Below are 20415 nucleotides of genomic sequence, written 5' to 3' on the forward strand. Positions count from 1 at the left end.
AAGAGGCATGTTCTGTGGCTTCAGCTTGAGAACCATTGTTCTGTGCTGAACTCGATATTGAGTCCTAACAGGCCACACACTGTTTTCTGACTGTACCTAAAGAAGTACAACACAGTCATATCCATAGAGCAGGATTCCTAGAATGGGCCTTGGGTCGCCCCTGATTTGCCATACATGCTCAAAGAAAGCTTTGGAATTGGATCAATTGGAAGTGATCGATCTTACTTCATTTTTAAAAAGCTGTAAAATCAGTGCTTAAAGCTCATTCAACAAAGGTTCAAGAAGAACAGTCTACAGCCACTTCTACATTTCCAATTCTATCAGAGCCATCAAAATGATTTCCATTAGAAGATTAGGTGTGTGCATAAACTAGGGAAAGGTTTCAGGCCAGTCATAGGAGATGCCCTTACTGGATGGGCCGGAACCAATCTCCCATAGGAACCTGCGTGTTTTCCAACAAGACTTTGGAATGCCAACAAAAGACTGCTAAATATAACTCAAATGAAATGTCGTGCCACTCTGAATATGATGGACTGACGCAGTACTGGCTGGTGGTGAGCTAATCTGACCCTCCCATCACTGTGTTTTTAACCGTGCCCACCCCATGCTGAGCTCGTTCTACACCAGTGTGGTGTAGTGGTTAAGAGCGATAGTCTCGTAATCTGGGTAACCGGGTTCGCGTCTCCGCTCCTCCACATGCAGCTGCTGGGTGACCTTGGGCTAGTCACACTTCTTTGAAGTCTCTCAGCCCCACTCACCTCACAGAGTGTTTGTTGTGGGGGAGGAAGGGAAAGGAGAATGTTAGCCGCTTTGAGACTCCTTAGAGTAATGATAAAGTGGGATATCAAATCCAAACTACCACTCTTCTTCTTCTTCTTCTTCTTCTTCTTCTTCTTCTTCTTCTTCTTCTTCTTTGCCCTTGCCCACCCCCCCTTGGTAAGCAAAGCAATGTGCCACATTTTGAAAATGGGAGAGAAGCTCAGCCTCGCCAGCTCCTACTGAACTTCTTTCTCCCTTTCCGCCTACCTGCAGTATCCATTAACAGCAAAGCAGGGGGTAAGTTGTTTTGATCCATCTTATTTCCTGCATAAAGCACTGGGAAGTCAGAGGAAGGATTAGTAGAGAGGGGATATCCATCCTTCTCCTACACCCTCTAATCTCGCAGAAAATTAATTATTAGGGAGAAGGGGGTCATAATCATCAATATGAGTCCTGCTTGTCATCATACGTCATTTTCTAGCGTTCAAAAGGAATGTGTTTAAATAAATTTGGGAAATAAAGCTGTTTCATGGCACCAAAAATCCAAGCACTAAGATCTATGCTTCAGCGAGAAAATGTTGAGCTTTCCCCAAATAAAGTATTCTTCTGCTCTTAAATGGTTGCTTTTTAAAAAACATACACACACACAATTTCAAAATGCTAAGTGTAGCTTCATGCTGTACAAAGGAATATCCACTCCAGCTAAGCAGTGATGTCTATAAAAGCAGCTCCTATGTAAGAATTCCATTGTCGGATGACTGGAGACTGCACACCCACATGTACATTTAGACAGGAAGTGTCTGATGTGGTCCCCTTTCCCAACCAGTAGTATACATAGCAACACATATTACCATCTACACCAGGCTTCCCAACCTGGCGTCCTCCAGATGTTTTAGACTACAACTCTCATCAGCCCCAGAAAGCATCTAGGTACACTATAGGTGCACAATGAATATTCAGAGTGTCCCATAAAATGTAAGGCAAATATCATTTTCATCATGTGTGCACCTAGCATACATGCTTCAAGAAGAACCAGAAAAGGCCCTACCTCCATCACACTATACCTGTGTGATGAAATGAAACAAACCCAGCACATAACGGGGAACATGCAAAGCGTGTACATGAGGATACCATAATATGTCTGGTTCATATGTGGCGTGTGCACTGTAGCGGAGCATGAGAAGTGTCTTCTACATTTAACTTTAGAAGAATTCCATCATCACTCTACCGCCTTCACCATCATGAGAAGTTAACCGAGCTCTGGTGAGTGAGACAAGATTGAGGATTCCCTTCTGTGGCTGCTGGAGCCACAGATGGGAGAGGCAGTGGTGGGCGCTGGGGTCTCAAATCTCAGCGGTGCCCCGTGCAATGCCAAAGTTCAGCACCCCTTGCCTCTCGCCTTCCATTCTGCATCATAGTTTTGGCACCCACTGCACACACCCAAGGCTCCACACCAGAATGATCCTTGCACCTTCCCCAATCTAAAACCTGGAGAGAAGATTGTCTCTGGGTCTCCTGGCATTTAGAACTCCAAGCACCCATCAGGCAGGAAAGGCCACATGCCTTCATTGCCCCTCTGAGCAGGAAGGGAGCAGCAGTGATGGGTTGGCTTGCCTCTGCACCTGCTAGAACACTGGAGCTCGGGTACCAAGGCAGAGAGCGCCCACCCTCCTACCGCACACCTCAATGGCTCTGTACCAGTGTGGTTCATAACTTCAAGCTGCATTTCAAAGAGGCAACAAGAGGTCACAAACAAGGTAAAGGTAAAGGACCCCTGGACAGTCAAAGGCAACTATGGAGTGCAGTGCTCATCTTGCTTTCAGGCCATTTGTCCACAGACAGCTTTCCGAGTCATGTGGCCAGCATGACTAAACCACTGCTGGCGCACGGAGGACCATGTCAGAATCCATAGAGCACAGAAACACCATTTACCTTCCCACCATAGCGGTAGCTATTTATCTACTTGCAGCAGTATGCTTTCAAACTGCTAGGTTGGCAGAAGCTGGGATAGAGCAATGGGAGCTCACAATGTCATGTGGATTCGAACCGCGGACCTTCCGATTAGCAAGCCCAAGAAGCTCGGTGGTTTAGACCACAGCACTGCCCGCTCCCTCATCCCTTAAGGTCAAGTCCTAGTGATGACACATTTTTTCTTGGCTATCAAACCCATCCAAAAAAGTTTTGACCCTGAACCTTCAAGCTCAAACCCACAAAGCTGAGCATTTCTTCCAGCTAGTGCTTTTTCCAACTGCGTGTTCTGCAACTGATTAGTAAACAATCTTATTTATAGCAATTGATGTATGCTGAACTTCTATTGTGCAACATGCTTCATTCACCACCTTTTTTTTTTTTTTACTTGATTTTGTATCACATCAGGCCTGGAGTGCAAGGTCACTATGTATCCCTTTATTGTTCTCTTTTGCAAAATGCAGTTTTGTTCTCAACCCTTGGCCAAGGTGTCTTCCCTGCCCCACAGTTACTACCAAACATCATGTTTGCTGCTATCCCCCATGCCAGAAGAGGCTGGATTCAAAGTTTGTTAAATATACCTAGCTGTAAAATGCTCCAGACCATTTGGAAAAAAAGGTGTTAGGAGCTGTAAGATTATATGGCTAGCATAAAACAGCTAAATATTGATTAATGACAACGTGTGTGTGTGTGTGCCCACACACACACACAGAAAGTTAAAAGAAACTACTAAAGTAATATAGTAGTGAAAAATGACTGTGGTACGACTGCAAGAGCAAGCAGATAATTCAGGGAGAGAATTAAGCTTGTGCTTGAAACATTATTGTTGTTGTTGTTGTTGCTGCTGCTGCTGTTATTATTATTATTATTATTATTATTATTATTAGCACCTCTGCTTTAAAGCTGAGCTTTAAAGGTGGTGTTACAGCTTGCTAGGGATAAAATGCACTTGACTTAATGTGATCTGCACTTGCAGAAGTCACACACTATAAAAGTTCTTGGAAGTGAATGGTTTCTTTTAAAGTTTTCAATTAGTAGCTTTTAATCAGCAAATTATTTCCAGGAAACGGCACAGGGGGGACAGGACCCCTTCTGAAGAATGTCAGGTATGAGTGACCCAGCCAGTCTCACTTTCACCCCCACCAAACTTATCGCAGAGGGAACATTTACTATGCCGTAGAAATGTTCATTTGCTGAACGGCTAAGATAAATATGTCCCACTTTACTGCTTCCATAAGCTGCATGTGTGTCATAAAGCTCGACCTAAGAGCACAACCCTCCACCTCAAATACTTCAAACAAACCAGCACTAAGGGGCCTCATGAGAGTTTTAGCTTTTGCTTAAACCTAGCTGCAAGGAAAATGTTTGAGTCTTCAATTATCATTTTCAAATCATTCAAAGTCACCGAGAAGACTGTGCTGAACTTTTCCATTGCAAGATTTGGCTAGGAAAGTGGTTATGGCTTATTTGGTTTTCCTAATGAATGGGCTCAGCTGCCCTTCATACACAGAACCCAATGTGTGGATCTCTGGCCTGTGAAATGTAAACAAGGGTCACTGCTTGATCTTATTTATTTGTGTATTTACTTAAGACATTTATATCCTGCTGTTCTGCAAGCGTTAGGCAATTCACAACAAAACCACATGAATTAAAACAAAACCCAGTAAACACACACTATATTGCCCCCAGCAGATCCCTTTATCCAGGTGTACAACATGCATTACTGACCAAATGACCTCCCTGTTTTTACTTCTGGGCAGCTGCCCTTCTGTGTTTCTCCAGCGGCTGGGAATTGCTTGACGAGGTAGACAAGAATCTGCTGGGGAGCAAGTACAGTTCTCCTCTGCTGCAGGTGTGGGGAAGCTGCTATGACACTCCAGATGTTATTGGACTACAAGTCCTATCAGTCCCAGCCAGCATGGCAAATGCTCGGGGATGATGGGAGTTGTAGTCCAGCAATCTCTGGAGGGCCTCAGTTTCCCATTCCTGTTTCTGGGCTTGTTCTTCTGCTCGCCTAGAAAGCATGGGTCCAAGCAGCTTTCCATATTCTGTTTGCCCTGCTGCTTTCCCCAGGAAAACTCACTCTTTAGTGCTGAATCGGAGCAAACATCCATCTGTGGTACACCCAATTGACATTTCATAGAACTGGAAGGGACCTCTGCAATGCAGGAATCTTTTGCCCGACATGGGACTCAAACCCACAACCCTGCGATTAAGAGTCTCATGCTTTACTGACTGAGCCACAAGTCAATCCAATTCAGCAGTAAAGATTGGGTTTTCCTGCGGGGGAGTCTGAATGAGTGTAATATGGGGCAAGGCTATAAATGTGTAAAATAAAAGTGAAATATAACAAAAGCACTGAGGGATACCTATTATCATATACATTAGTCACTCTTTGACAAAATAAACTGGTGGTGTTTTTGTTTTATTTCACTATAATATACACACTCTTTGGAGTGGGATAAGGATTCAGGGAAGCTTCTCCTGAAGGAAGGAAGACCTGACTCATGTTCTGAGAAACTTATTGCTACATCCCTCAATCCTGAGCCATCTGCACTTTGCTATTCTTCCAGCACTTTAATATGATTTAAGAGGTAAATGAGATCAGGTAGATTGTTCAAGATATATTTGCTTAATTCAACCCCATAAAAACACAGGCTCTTTACATGGAGGGAAAAGGAAAACATGAGTCAGGCTATGATGTAAAAGAGATAAAATAGCACGCTTAATATCAAGTACAGCAGTACATACATTCCTATGTACATTCACTCAGAAGCAAGTCCCACTAAATTCAATGGGATTTATCTTCATATAGATGGGCAGAGCATTGTAGCCATAGAATGAAATTTCCTTATGAAAGAGAAGCACAACTAAAGTTGGTTCCGTCTTCTCTTTTTGGTCATGAAAGAGTAACAATGCGCAAACAGGTAAGCTACCAAAATAAATTGTGGCTGCTTCCATCAGACTTCACTGAGATTATATTTTAATCAAGTTCATATACCTTATCCAAGCAACAAGGCTGATGCCAGGGAGCCAAATTTAGAAATGGGGTGAGTATTTGTAAGGGGGAGAACCTCAAGAGGAACTGTCTCCCTTGACTGAATAGACTGGTCTATTTTTTCAGTTTCATCCAGCCTATTTTGAGCTGGCTCCAAAGTCAAATGGGGTTCAAAAGGCCACTCCATGCACCATTTCCTGTTAAATATGGTGTCCAACAGGAAATGATGTCATCACCTATTGCCCTCTTTCCCAAGGTAAGGCTTCTTCCTTGGAAAATGTGGGCTGGTGATAGCGGTCAGAGCAGCAGAGGCTGGAAAGCTTGGAGAGGGGGAGCAGCTTGCATTTTGTATGAATTCATGACAGGCGGGGGACTCCTCAAGGGTCCCAGCCACACCATATATTTAATAGTACATGAGAATCCTTACAGAGCTACAATTCCCAGTGCTTTTAACAAAACTACAGTCCCCATGATTATTTGGGGAAGCCATGTACACTAAATGTGCTTTAAATGTATAGCATTGGGCATTAGTGGTTATTGACATGAGGAGATAGACCATCATGACTAAAATTTGTTCTGAACCTGAACACTTGAACTAGGAAAGCATAGTCAGTTCTGGAGGCAAGTTGGATGTGTGTCAATCATCCCTCCCTACAACACATTCATGCTGTTCGTATGAAGAGCTAACCAAGTAGTTTAAGCCAATTGCAAAACCAAGGAAGGCTTTCATTATAGGAACTGTTGGCCAACAAAGGACAACTGGGTGCCTACAAAATTCTGTTTCCTGGTGGCACAGCTACTGCCCACCTAAAGAAGGAATTGGGCCTAAAACATCGCTGAAAAGTCATTTGAGAAAATGAAGCAATCAGGAGTGAGTCTATGCTCTCTTAAGTGCATCTACTTGGGAGTAAGATCCCTGGGATCCCAGAATGCTGTCGCAACAGACTAAGGTTTCTGCCTGCAGTCCTGGTCAACTCTTCAGACCATTTGTTGAATTCCAGGACCAGTGAATTCAATGAAACTAGGTAAAATGTCTCGAGAGTTGGCATTTAAAGGAATGAAGCAGAGAAAATGAGGCTGAAGGGGCCATAAATAACACACTGGATACAATCCAGAGAAAGTTAGGCATAAATTGCTTTAGTCACATTAAATTCAGTAGGAACTGAGCTCACCGTTAATGCTTAAGTTCCATTGATTTGAATGGAACATGTTTAAGTGTCACCAGACTTCATTGGCTATTGCCCACTGGCAGTGATCTAACTGTTCTGAAGCTCTTAGTGTTGTGTACAGGTTTACTTGTTCTCTTTCGTGGGCAGGGGAACACACGCTGCAAGAAACTGGGGATTCCTATACTGTACATGCATAGAGAACTTCCTCCAGTAGAATCAATCAGGACTTCAGATAGACCTCCAAACTGAAAGTGAGTCCCATTCATTTGTGTGAACTTTACTTCCAAGTAGTTCTGTACATTCACATTTGCTGTTAGGCTGAAATTCCAAGCTCACTTAGTGTGGAGTAAACTGCATCAGAATCTCTCAGACTGGCTTCTGTTTCAAGTAAGCCTTATTTAGGATCAATGTGCAAAACTCTTAACGCAGTGGCTCACACTCTCCCTTTTCCTGAAAGCATTTAGGAGTCTAATCCGCCACTGAGTGCCAGCAATTCGTAGGCTGCCAAACACAAACCACTTAAACCACCAAACTTGCATTCAAACTTGCTCAGGCCAAGCACCCTCAGCAGACCAAAACTGGATCAAGTGAAGATTTGGTAACTCAGGTATTTGGTGCATACAGCTGTAACCTGCATTGGCTTCAGTTACTTTGTGTGTCCTAGGGCGTGTACACACACAGGACAAAACGTTACTCCAAATTCATTAATGGAATTAGTCAATCCATTTAGAGCTCTTCTCACTATCAGTCTAGAATTGTCACTGTGAATAAAAGATTTCATTACGCACAGGTATGCCTACAACAATTTCTGCTTGATTGTATCAACAAACAAACAAAATGTTGTGTGAGCTCAGTTGTACCAGTTTTGTGGAGACTGTCATCTTACCTGGTCTTCAAATATGCACTCACACATTTGAAAATAAATCCTTCCTGATAGGAGACCCACACACTCCAACTCCAGACTAAGTTCTCATGGATTTTTGCATTAAAACTATAGGAAGTCTCAAGCAAGACATACACAGTTGGCTGTTTCAGAAACGCCGCTAAGGAGGATGGAGCCTTGACTGCATATTTTTAGTGCAATACTGAGGACTAGAAGATTGCCTCGCTTTTTTAAAAAAAAGGAAAAGTGGCATTTCCTCGCTTTTACTTGAGGGCTTAGAAATTTCGCCCCGTCAACATTTCATCAAGGTGCGTGCGTGTGTTTGTGTGTTTGTGACACACGTGTCTGTGAGGGTAGTACGGGTGGGTAGGAATCTACCTAGGTCTGGAAACTTGCTTTGCCAGGTCAAGACACCTCTTAGCCCTAGAGTACAACGAAGCCAACTTTTGCCTCGTTCCTGGCTGCCCCTCCGCGCTTGGCACAGCGCGCTCAGCAAGTGCCTTTGTGGGTGGGAAGACAATGGCAAACGCAGACGAGCGGCCTCGGGGAAGAGACGCAGGAGGGCGCTTTGCTGCCCCGGCGCGGCGACGCTGGGGAAGGAAAGAAGAAGGAGCCGCGCCTGCCTTACCGTGAGCGCAGAGAACTTCTGAGCCGGCGCGAGGAGCGCCAGCTCCGGCAGCAGCAGCCACAGCGGCAGCAGCAGCATCCTCGGGCGCCGCCGGATCGGGCCTTCGTGGCGGGGTCCGTCTGTCGGTCCCTAGTGGGGCTCAAGCCCTCCTTCCTGCAGAGGATTTCCCCTGGCGGGTCTTCTTGGGCGCCAATTCCCTCCTCAGGTTTGGAGAGGGGAGCGCGCACGGGAGACGAAGCCGCTCTCCGCTGCGCCCTGGGGCTGCTGGGTTGGGGATCCCCTCCGCAGGCTTGCAGGTCCCGAACTCGCCGCTCTCTCCACTCCGGCTCTCCGCCTGTGGAGCGACGATCCCTTTCTCGTTGTACAGGAGCTGCCTGCTGCGGATCCCCGAATCAGATACTGTCTGCTGGTGGCCAAGCAGCTTGCTTTGCCCTCCCTCGGTGTGGAGCTGTCATCTGATGCTCGCCCGGGGAGCGAGCAAGAGAGAGCGCGCACGGGAGGGGGGACTTTAAATAATAGCAATTAAAGAGCGGGGGACTTCCCTAATCCTCTCTTCTGTCGTCCTACACCAGGCAGCAGCCTTGTCTCTGGCTCTGCAGGAATTCGGGATGGTTTGGAAGGAGGCGGCCGGAGAGATGGGGAAGGTGCAGTATGAACCTCCCAATGTCTTATATACACACCCCTCTCTGCGCTTCCCTCCGAGCCCGGCCTCCAATGCCTCCTCCCAGACCTGCAGATCCTCCGCTGATTGATTGATTAACCCTCCTGACACCAGTTTTTGCTCGCCCCCTTCGCTGAGATTCTTAGCAGATTCTTTTGGAAAGCAGAATAATCAGCAAGAGTGAGAGAGCGCGAGAGACCCAAAAAAGGGGGCAAACTGGACCATTTGAGGCGGTCACCAGCGTGCCGCCTGCAACCGTTTGCAAGAGGTCAGCGTGCGCAAAGAGGCAAGCGTGCGTTTGCTTCTAGTCCCGCTGCTGGGGGTTGTTGCAGATTGCGTTGCAAAAGAGGGTTTAAAAGGTGAGCGCCGGGCAGTTGGTGTGTTCCCTCGGCGTTGTTCGCCTTCCAGCTCTGGTGACATTTTGGGGCAGTTGCTCGGTAACTCTAGCTTTGAAGGATAAGCAAGAGGATTTGGTGCGTGCGTGTGCCTTGACGCTAAAGAGTGTCTTTTCGCTCTCTCTTTCAAACGCGGCATTGTTGGAATATTTCAGCCTTGGCCGGTCACTTGGCACAACGCTGCTGACACAAAACTGAAGGATTGCAATATTTCTGAAAGCAAAGCAGACTCAGATGAATTTATCAAGGGTCGGGAAGCGCGAGAGAAATAAGAGTCTGCCTTGAGAATTAGCTTTGGATTAATTTGTTGAATCAAGTGCAACTAGTAAATCCTAGTATTCCAAAAACCTTGTTTTGCATCACACAGGATTCTGCCTTATATTCATGTTACTGCCTATTCTGCATTCAATGCTCTTCCACTGCTAGTTTTCCCAGCTAGATTTACACTAACTTAGGCTGTGTACATATATATACATACTATATAAACTGCCTCAGTCCTGTATACCTGAAGGAGCGTCTCCACCCCCATCATTCAGCCCAGACACTGAGATCCAGCACTGAGGGCCTTTTGGCAGTTCCCTCACTGTGAGAAGTGAGGTTACAGGGAACCAGACAGAGGGCGTTCTTGGTAGTAGCACCTGCCCTGTGGAACGCCCTCCCAGCAGATGTCAAGGAAATAAGCAACTATCCTACTTTTAAAAGACATCTGAAGGCAGCCCTGTTTAGGGAAATTTTTAATGTTTAATGCTGTATTGTGTTTTTAATATTTGATTGGGAGCCACCCAGAGTGGCTGGGGAAATCCAGCCAGATGAGTGAGGTATAAATAATAAATTATCATTATATAAATTATTATACCGTTAAAGCACATATGACACACATTTCCCTCCTCAAAGAATTCTGGGCACTATAGTTTGCCCCTGTAGAGCTACAATTCCCAGCAATCCATAAGAAACTACAGTGCCCAGAATTCTTTGAGGGGGGAAGTGTGCTTCAAATGTATATACTGTATATTCAGCCAGGGCCACAAGCCCATATGGACCCTGAAGTTTCTTGACAAATATTGCAGTCAGGTGTGTTTCTTTGTCAAACCGGCTTCAATCAAACTAGAAAACTGAATATGAAGCGGTAAAATGAAGATACCCTAACAGCCATTGCACATGCACAAATTACAGCTTCATAAATAGGAGTTTGGAGCAGGGGTTGCAACAGCAGGGAAACCAAAAAGGTCCTGCAGGTTGGGTGAAGACATCCCTGCCCACTTTCTGGCATGAACAACACACTGGAAACACAGCTTGAAACATAGTAGGAGCAGCTGTTGACCTTGCTACATTTTAGGCCACTAATGTGAACATTGTCTTTGTCCATGGAGTTTTCTTGGCAGGGATACTGGAGTGGCTTGCCGGTTCCTGCTCCAGGTGGATCACCTTTGGTCAAAACTCTCCATTATGACCTGTCCATCTTGGGTGCCCTGCATGACATAGCTCATAGGTTCTCTGAGTTGTTCAAGCCCCTTCCCATGACAAGGCAGTGATCCATGAAGGGCCGATCGCCGAAGAATTGATGCTTTTGAATTATGGTGCTGGAGGAGACTCTTGAGAGTCCCATGGACTGCAAGAAGATCAAACCTATCCATTCTTAAGGAAATCAGCCCTGAGTGCTCACTGGAAGGACAGATCGTGAAGCTGAGGCTCCAGTACTTTGGCCACCTCATGAGAAGAGAAGACTCCCTGGAGAAGACCCCGATGTTGGGAAAGATGGAGGGCACAAGGAGAAGGGGGTGACGGAGGACGAGATGGTTGGATAGTGTTTTCGAGGTTACCAGCATGAGTTTGACCAAACTGCGGGAAGTAGTGGAGGACAGAGGTGCCTGGTGTGCTCTGGTCCATGGGGTCACGAAGAGTCGGACACAACTAAATGACTAAACAACAACAACAATGTGAACATACCCCAAATCAGACCATTGGTTCTTCTAACTCAGTGTTTTCTACACTGAGTGGATGTGGCTGTCCAGGATTTCACAGAATTGTAGAGTTGGAAGGGATCCCAAGGGACATCTAGTCCAATCCCCTGCCCTGCAATGCAGGAATCTCAACTAGACCAGACATGGCAGGTGGCCATCCAACCTCTGCTTAAAAACCTCCAAGGAAGGAGAGTCCACCACCTCTCACGGGAATCTGTTCCACGGCTGAACAGCTCTTACTGTCAGAAAGTTCTTCCTGACAGAATCTCCTTTTTTGCAACTTGAGGCCATTGGTTTGAGTCCTTCCCTCCAGAGCAGGAGAAAACAAGCTTGTTCCATCCTCCATGTGGAAGCCCTTTAGATAATTGAAGATAGCTATCATATCTCCTTTCAGTCGCCTCTTTTCCAGGTTTTCCAGGTTAAACCTACCCTCAGCTGTTCCTCATTAGGTTTGGTTTCCAGACCCTTGATCATCTTTGTGTCCTTCCTTCTGCACGTGTTCCGGCTTGTCAATATCCTTCGTTCAGGCGGAATTTTCTCCCTGCCCTACCTAGAGATGTGAAGGTTTAACCCTGGAACCTTCTGTATGCAGAATATATGCTCTATCACCAAGCTGCAGCCTTTTACATAACAATGACATTGGCATCTTTTGGAGGGAGCAGGTTGAAGCTGGGATTTGAACTTCAGTTGGAGAATTCAGACATCAACATACATACCAAGTCTTGTGCTGATACCTCACTCTTCATGGCAGATACTGCATTACAGTGTCTTTTACATCTTTCCTGACCTTGAAAACAAGTAGAGGGATTCAGCTGTTATTTGAACTTGAAACTTAGAACTGAATCCTGAATATGCATATCATATTTTATTCTGATATCAATGTGCTGGAGGGAAAGATGGTGTTACCAGCTTACAAACAATGCCAAACCTATGAGTTAAACCAAGGTCTGAATTTGCTCAGCTAGTATAATACTTAGCATGGTCATTTAGACTGTTCTATATGTGTTGATCTTAATAATCTTTGGAATAACCATATAAATAGGTCCATATTTTTATCCCCATATTTTGGATGAAGGAACTGAGGCTGAGAAGGAGCAATTTGCTTAAGGCTCGGTTTGGGAACCTCCAGATGTTGCTCCCATCATTCTTGCCCAATGGTCATGCTGACTTGAACTGATGGGCCTTGAACTCCAACAACATGTGGAGGCCACAGGTTTCCCAACATGTATGCACAACCAGAGCTCTGTCCTGACCAATGGCGGTGGCTGGGGAAAGAACTGAGGGAGGAAGAGCCTTAGAGAGTGGTGGGAGGTGGAGACCAACTGCCTCATTGGAGCAAGACTTCTTGGGAAGAGCAGCCATGATCACTACGCCTGAGCTACTTTGGTTTTTTTTTGAATAAAGAGTTAACTTTGTTGACACTCATTATTGCTGACCTGCTCCTGACTCCGGCTCCTGACGCTTATTGAGATGGAGCCAACCAGGAATGCACATAATATTGCAAATGCATCCGCACCATAGATTTATATAAAGATATTGGGATGTATCTAAGGAAATTGTACCCAGAGCAGATCTACTAAAACTAATGGATGTAAATTAGCCATGTCTATTAATTTCAATTTGGATATGAGCCATTTTGTATGTTGGGTCCATCTGCTGCCTCCTCCTCCTTCTCATCATCTTCTCGGTTACTTGACCAATCTTAAGCCAAACTAGGGATGTTTTCGCTGGAGTGGCATTTGACCTGTTTCGATGGATTCCATAAAGCAAACCCAGCTCCAATTAAGGTCCAGATGCAACATATCAGCTGAGTCTGCTGCTGGTGAATACCTGAAACCTATATGGCTAATCCACCCCAGCAGAAACAGTATCCTACATTATCACATCTTTTAATTAAAAGGCACTAAAAGTAATGAAGTATTAGCAATGATTACTCTGCATACCCAAACCAAGACAGATCATTTCATAAATGTGTGGAATATCTATATGTTTGAGGAGTACATAAGAAAATGCAATATGACTGGAAGGTGTTTTTTTCTTTTCTTTTTTACCACATTTCTTTTCATTATTTTTCTGGCTCTCTGAATTTGCCTTGTGTGCCAAGCTGCTCTTAGCAACTTGATTGTACCTTCTTCCCCAATTTTTCTAAAAGAGAGAGAAATTGCTAAGGACACATCTGAGCACAGCAACAATGTGATTTATTCAGAGCAAAGGGTTAAAGCCTCTTGGAAATGAAGGTATTCCTTTTCTGCTTGGCAGGAAACTATTTGGGTTTGGAATGTTTCAAAGGACTCCCCCCTCCTTTTATCACAGGTGCTTTTAAACCATTCCGTGGCTGATTTTCAACGTCTGTGGCCAATGGTAAACCACAGAGAATTTAATTCTTTTTTATGAATAGCTGTTTTACTAACTAAATTCCCTTGAAGGTTTTCTTAATGTCGTCAATAACAATCCACAAATAGGCCCAAAACCTATTGAGGACAGCTTTGTTTAGAAAATAAATTTTAGATTATAGTTGCTTGTACATTTGCTTTCTTTTTCTTTTGGCACGAGGCAAGGAAGAAACCCTGCAAAAAAGCAGCTACACATCATTGACACAATAATAGTGCATTAGTGGTGGATTTGCAGTATACTGGACCATCCACACATCATACCATACTGGACCATCCACACATACAGCTCATTTTGTGAGCTGTGTTGCGGCACTTCCCCAATGTTGCTGCATTATTGCTGTCTGGAGGGGCGCTCTTCCACTATGTCACAATGAATGTGGTTCTGAAAGATTCAACTGGAAGGTTTGTGGTATTGACAATACAGGAATGCAAGACTAGCCCTGCTGGATCAGGCCAATGGCTCATTCAGTCCAGCATCCTGTTCCCACAATGACCAACCAGAAGGACCTCGTGCTGGTGTATTTGGGAGGCATCCCATTTTATCCCTTACAATAATCTGAGAGATAGTGACTACTACCCAAAGTTACAAATTGTGGATGACCAGGGCTTGATCTCAGGTCTTCCAAGTCCTGAGGGACTGGGAACCCATGTCACTCAAGGGGTTGTTGAACTATAATCCTCATAATCTTTGAGCACTGGCTATGCTCTCTGGTGGTGATGGAAATTGGAATCCAACAGCAACTGGAGGCAATAGGTTCCCTCTCTCTACTTTACACCCATTTGGTTCTTGCCAATGTGTCTTGCCTCGTGGCAATTCAAGGAGTCAGTAAAAGGAGCTGGAGCAACAGAGAAGTGGGGAGTAAAGAGAGGTGATGATACATCTTTCAACTTGTAACTTAATAACCAACTTAAATGCATTCCCTGGACAAAGATCTAGATCTAGATACATTGGTACCAATTGGTAACATTTCACAGACTTAAGCATCTGGAAAAGAAGAAGAAGAGGAGGAGGAGGAGGAGGAGGAGGAGGAGTTCGAATTTGATATCCCGCTTTATCACTGCCCAAAGGAGTCTCAAAGCGGCTAACATTCTCCTTTCTCTTCCTCCCCCACAACAAACACTCTGTGAGGTGAGTGAGGCTGAGAGACTTAAAAGAAGTGTGACTAGCCCAAGGTCACCCAGCAGCTGCATGTGGAGGAGCGGAGACGCGAACCCAGTTCCCCAGATTACGAGACTAGCGCTCTTAACCACTACACCACGCTTGCTCCATACTTCTTGTTTCACAGTTTCTCGTTGTACTTCCTGAACATTCCTGCTACTTTACATTAGTGAATCATTTCATCCTCCAGTGCTATCAGTCTGGCATGTGACCATTTCAGTGATTAAGGAATAATAATAGTCAAGTGGATATGGCTCCAAGCTGTCATTTTTCAAACCACAACAGGACCATGACACGACGTCAAAATAATTTAGGGTGGTAATGTTTTGCCACACGAGACCAAGGCCTTCGTTGAATTCTTCTTTTACAGTCAAGCAAATCTAGGAAGTGCTCATGTGTTTTGGCACACACAACTGCTTTTTTTCTTGCTTTCTCCCATTGGGTGCATTTGTGGCGAGGAGGAGATGCCTGTCTGCTTTTCTGTGGCATACCATCAAAAAGTGTAGAAAAAGGAGGCACAGGGCAGAATTTATGGTTAACAACAAGTGGAAACCAAGTCAGGAACAATTGAATGGGGGAATTGTCTGCTAAGATAAACAACCTGCCAAGATTTCCTCTCTGGCTAGGTTGATGCTAGACGAAAGGTTGGTTTCGCACAGCTAAAGAAAACCTTCATCTTTGTGGGTTTAAATCTCTGACAGGTTATATAAACACTAATCCATAAGGCGTTTAAAACTCTTCTCCCATGGCAAGGGTTTGTGTGGGATCTGTGGATTCTATTTATTTCTTTGAAGGGTCTTGAGCAAGGAGAAGAGAGATTCTTGCTGTTAAAAGTGTAAACTCAAGTTCATTTGAAGGAGCGAGATGTGTGCTATCCTAAATATTTGGCATTTTTTTTTTTTTTTTTGCATAAGGCACCCCAACTTGGGGCACTCTTAAAGGTCAGCAAAATGCCAAGTATGTACTTTATTGTGAGATTTTCCTCACACTTTGTGTGGTTGGGGGACCATTTAGATTTTTTGCCTCAGGCACCAACATGTCTCGAGTGATTTCTAACTCCAAAAGCATTTCCAGCCTATTGCTCCTTTTGGGTGGGATTCAGTTACACACCACCAAATTTAGGTCGCACAATTATACTTGATTGATGAAAACCCACTTTCCCCAAGATCAGACTGTTTGCAATAAGGAAAGTGATGAGAATGTGCACCAGAAAGTGTGGGATAACATTTGCTTTGGCGCAACATCATATAACCTCCCCAGCGACAAATCTGAAAGGATGCGCAATAAACAGATAATCCGGAAGTGCCATAAAAGATATGAGAGAATACATGACTGCAGTGGTTTAAGTGAAACCAGGGAACAAATTAGCCTTATTCAAGGGTTTAAAGAAAAAATGCATGGGGGCTTAATCTGAGGAGGGGGGCAGGTGGTGCATGGCACCCCCAATCTCCCTGAGTGTGCCATGTGCACCTGCTCCTCCACACTCAATTCCAGAAGATATGGAGAGAGCTTATATTCACATTGTGTTCAATGCTCCTACAAGCCCCCTTGTGACTGGGAAGTCTGATCAGAGTCCTGACTCTGCTCACTGTGGGAATGTTGAGGGTGGAGCAGGGGCTCTCAGTGTAGGTGCATCTGCTCCTCTTCCTCAGTTTATGCCCTTGCACATGCTTAAAATACTCGAATAGAGCTTCTGTTCTGCTCACATGTTGGATCCAGTTGTTACAGTTTCTCAGTCTGAACCTGTGCATATTAGGCAACTCCAAATTTACACAGGGGTTACATTCCAAGGCAGGGACGTAGGTGGCGCTGTGGTCTTAACAACTGATCCTCTTGGTCTTGCCAATCAGAAAGTCAGTGGTTTGAATCCCCGTGATGGGGTGAGCTCCCATTGCTCTGTCCCCGCTCCTGCCAACCTAGCAGTTCGAAAGCACACCAGCACAAGTAGACAAATAGGTACCACTGCAGCGGGAAGGTAAACGGTGTTTCCATGCACTCTGGCTTCTGTCACAGTGTCCCAATGCTGACTCCCTCGGCCTGGAAAGCGAAATGAGTGCCACAACCCCATAGTTGCCTTTGACTGGACTTAACCGTCCAGGGGTCCTTTACCTTTACCTTTTACCTATGTTCCGAGGCACTGCATGTGTCAGTAGAATAGAATAAATTTTGAATACCTTGAACGCCATTGGAAAAGCCTGCAAACGCCCTCTAAACCTCTGGAAACTCTTGAAAAACCCTTTTATAAAAAAAAACCAGCAGCCCTTACCAGACAGGCATGAATGGTGGCAATCGTGGCTCTCAGTCTTCGTCATAGCTGGAGGACAATTTGCAAACAACAACAAACAGGGTAGACCAGTACTCCGAAGTGCTTGGCTGTGAGTTAGATTCACTTACTGCCAATGGTGTAGGGGTGATGGTGTCTTGCAGAGGAACATGGTAGTGGCCAGCTGGTGCTTATGATAGGTCCTGCATTGCATTTTGCAAGTGATTTTTCCTATTTCCCCCCAATTGATTAATAAATTCTATGCTATTCTATTTTTGAATTGCTCCCTCTGAAGCATCTCATGGCAATGTAATGATAAAAGCAACAACAATACAAACATATGTAAAACAAGTTTCCATACCAAAACAAACTCAAATACAATACAGATGGGGTAAAATTTTCCACTGAAAAGCCTTGTTCATTTGATGGTTTTATGATGGGCATATTAATATATGTAAATAGATAAATATCCCCATCCCCCTAGAATTTATTTATTAATAAACAGGGGGGAAACCAAAATTAAAGAGCATAAAGAAATACTCAGAAAGTCAGAGCAGGCTGAAAGCAGCATATGGTTGAACACTATAATTTAACTTATTGTTCCAAAACATTACCAAAAATGCCCATTTTTCCAGCCTAACAAGAAGAAATACATTTTAAAAGGGAGGGGGTGGGGAAATGGTTCAAAAAATGCTTTTGCTTTTCCAGTAATGTATATGCAGTTTTCCCCATCACAGCCCCACATACAATGCAGGTCAGAGAGTAAACAGACTTTGGAGCAGGGAGAGGATTCTGGGTCTGGCTTCAACCCCTTTCATTCTCTACCAACAAAGGTGATTCTTTAATTAGGGCAGTGCAGGTGTTTTCCTCCACCCACCACCCACCCTGTCCCAATGCCTTGCAAAGAAAATGCACACATTCAAGCTTCCAGAGACTTCTAAAACCCTTTGGCTAACTCTAAGATCTCTTGAAAAGCCTGACTTAAAAACAACAACAACCTGGAATGGGGGGAGTTCGGTGTGTTGGAGAAGTGATCATCCAAATTGCACACATGTATCTGCCCTTTGAGTATAGAGAAGAATCACAAACCTTGCTTATAACTAGCTTCACGTACAAATATATATCTGTCTCTTTTATGGAACTCCCTGGCATGTCTCTAGGAACTGGTGCATGTTTAATGTCTAACATGAAATGTTGGCTCCTAATGTAGGAAGGCACTGGAATATGAAATGCTTCTATTAAACGAGGAGCAAATTAATTTCTTGGCATGTCTAAGCAAGCCCTTTTATACCGTCAAGCCAAATAAATTGTATATTTTAAAGCCCCTTGTGGACTACCCAGTTGAAAACATGGTTTCGATCGCAGGAAGACCTTTCCACACTGACTGCTTATGAGGGGATTTGCTGGAATTTAAAATTCTGCTTCAATTAAGTGATGATATCATGGAAAGGAGCTGAATAGGAGTCATTATATAATAGCTAAGAAATCCTAGGCTCAAAATGAAGATAATAAATCAACAAGTGGTTGAAAAACGCATGAGCTGGAGATGGACCAAGAATGGTTTCACCAGGTGCTGATCCAATGGAAAGAAATGATGTTTGGGAGTTGTGGAATTCTTGACAGAGTTTCAAGCTCTCATTGTTTGGGAGACAGAACTGTCTCTGTCTCTCAGCTGCTTTTTCCTCACTACTACCCTGGTCCGATGTCTTCAATGAATTCCAGTAACAAGGATACACTAATACTCAAGAGATTCTCCTTCTGCAGCAAAAATCAAATCTAAGTTTACTTAGGATTCTAGGGTGGAAACAAACAAGGGGCAAACATAACCTGTGTATATTCTGATCACTGTTTTAGTAACTATTCCTGTTAGCATCCATCCCAATGGCTGCATTCACACATTAATCTAAGCCATGGTTTGTTGTAAACGTGATTTGTTCAACACAACCATGAGTCATCTCACAGATGAACAAGAAAGTCACAGTTCTTTTTTTTAAAAAAAATATTAATTTGATTTTTCAAATTAAAATTTTACAGAGATATATCAAACATAAATCATAAAAACAAGATTCCAAGGAATCTCCTGGACTTCCATCCTCCCCTTATGGGTCCTATTATTAATCATTTCCTCCTGCATCTTTTATGATGACCCAAAACTTATGTAAAAGAATTCACCCTTAAACTACAAGCGATATTCCAATCCTACTAACGATTATAGCTACTGACAGTGTTCCAGTTACAGATAGGTAGCCGTGTTGGTCTGCCATAGTCAAAACAAAAAAATTCCTTCCAGTAGCACCTTAAAGACCAACTAAGTTAGTTCTTGGTATGAGCTTTCGTGTGCATGCACACTTCTTCAGATACACTGAAACAGAAGTTGCCAGATCCTTCTATATAGTGAGAAGGTGGGGAGGGGTATTACTCAGAACGGTGGTGGGAATGGGTGATTGGCAGATAGCTGTGATGAGCCTGTTGACGACTCTTAATGACTGCAATAGGTCTGAAGAAGTGTGCATGCACACGAAAGCTCATACCAAGAACTAACTTAGTTGGTCTTTAAGGTGCTACTGGAAGGAATTTTTTTGTTTTGACTATTGACAATGTTGTTTAAGATAAGTTATAAATTTTCCCCATTCCTTATTAAAATTTTGGTCTTCCTGATTTCTGATTTTTTCTGGTCATTTTGGTCATTTCAGCATAATCCATCAACTTCATCTGCCATTTTTCTCTGGTAGGAACTATATCTTCTTTCCATCTCTGGGCCAATAACATCCGTGCAGCCACAGTTGAGCTTGGCTTGTTTTCCAGCTGTTCTTGCCTCTGTAGTTTGCCAAGTGTCTGGGGCTGCATGGCCAAAAAAAAACCAAGCTATGGTTAAACAAGGCTGTTAGGTCCAGACCTAATGCCAAACCATTGTTAAAAGAAGCCAAGATTTGTAGGCTAAGAACAATGTGACTTTACATGGTGCTTTATTGCCAGGAAATAAACCATAGTTAGTTTGCTGGACAGTCCAACAAACCAAATTTCAGCTAAATGAACTTAGTGTTAAGTGCAAATCAGGCCAATGTGTGGCATTCTAAAAACTGTGTACAATGTGGCACTGAATCAGCTATCCTAGAATCTTGACTTTTTTTCCTTTCTTCTTTTTGAAGCATGTTTTTATTGATTGGTTTGAGGATTT

At 44.0% G+C, this 20415-nt stretch overlaps 1 protein-coding gene across 2 annotated transcripts in view; it reads right to left on the reverse strand.

The window, feature by feature from the left end:
* Positions 1-9306, reverse strand: part of SMOC2 (SPARC related modular calcium binding 2) — a 128816-nt gene extending 119510 nt beyond the window's left edge. The window contains exon 1 of one of the 2 annotated variants that reach the window (XM_028723934.2): positions 8406-9306. In XM_028723934.2, coding sequence (XP_028579767.1) covers positions 8406-8483 — 78 coding nt within the window. In that variant the 5' untranslated portion in view covers positions 8484-9306. The remainder of the gene's footprint in view (positions 1-8405) is intronic. The other variant, XM_028723935.2, reaches the window with a different exon arrangement.
* Between the last annotated feature and the right edge of the window lie 11109 nt (positions 9307-20415).

Source organism: Podarcis muralis, chromosome 3 (genome assembly GCF_964188315.1).
Source record: "Podarcis muralis chromosome 3, rPodMur119.hap1.1, whole genome shotgun sequence".
In the NCBI taxonomy this organism is placed as follows: Eukaryota; Metazoa; Chordata; class Lepidosauria; order Squamata; family Lacertidae; genus Podarcis; species Podarcis muralis.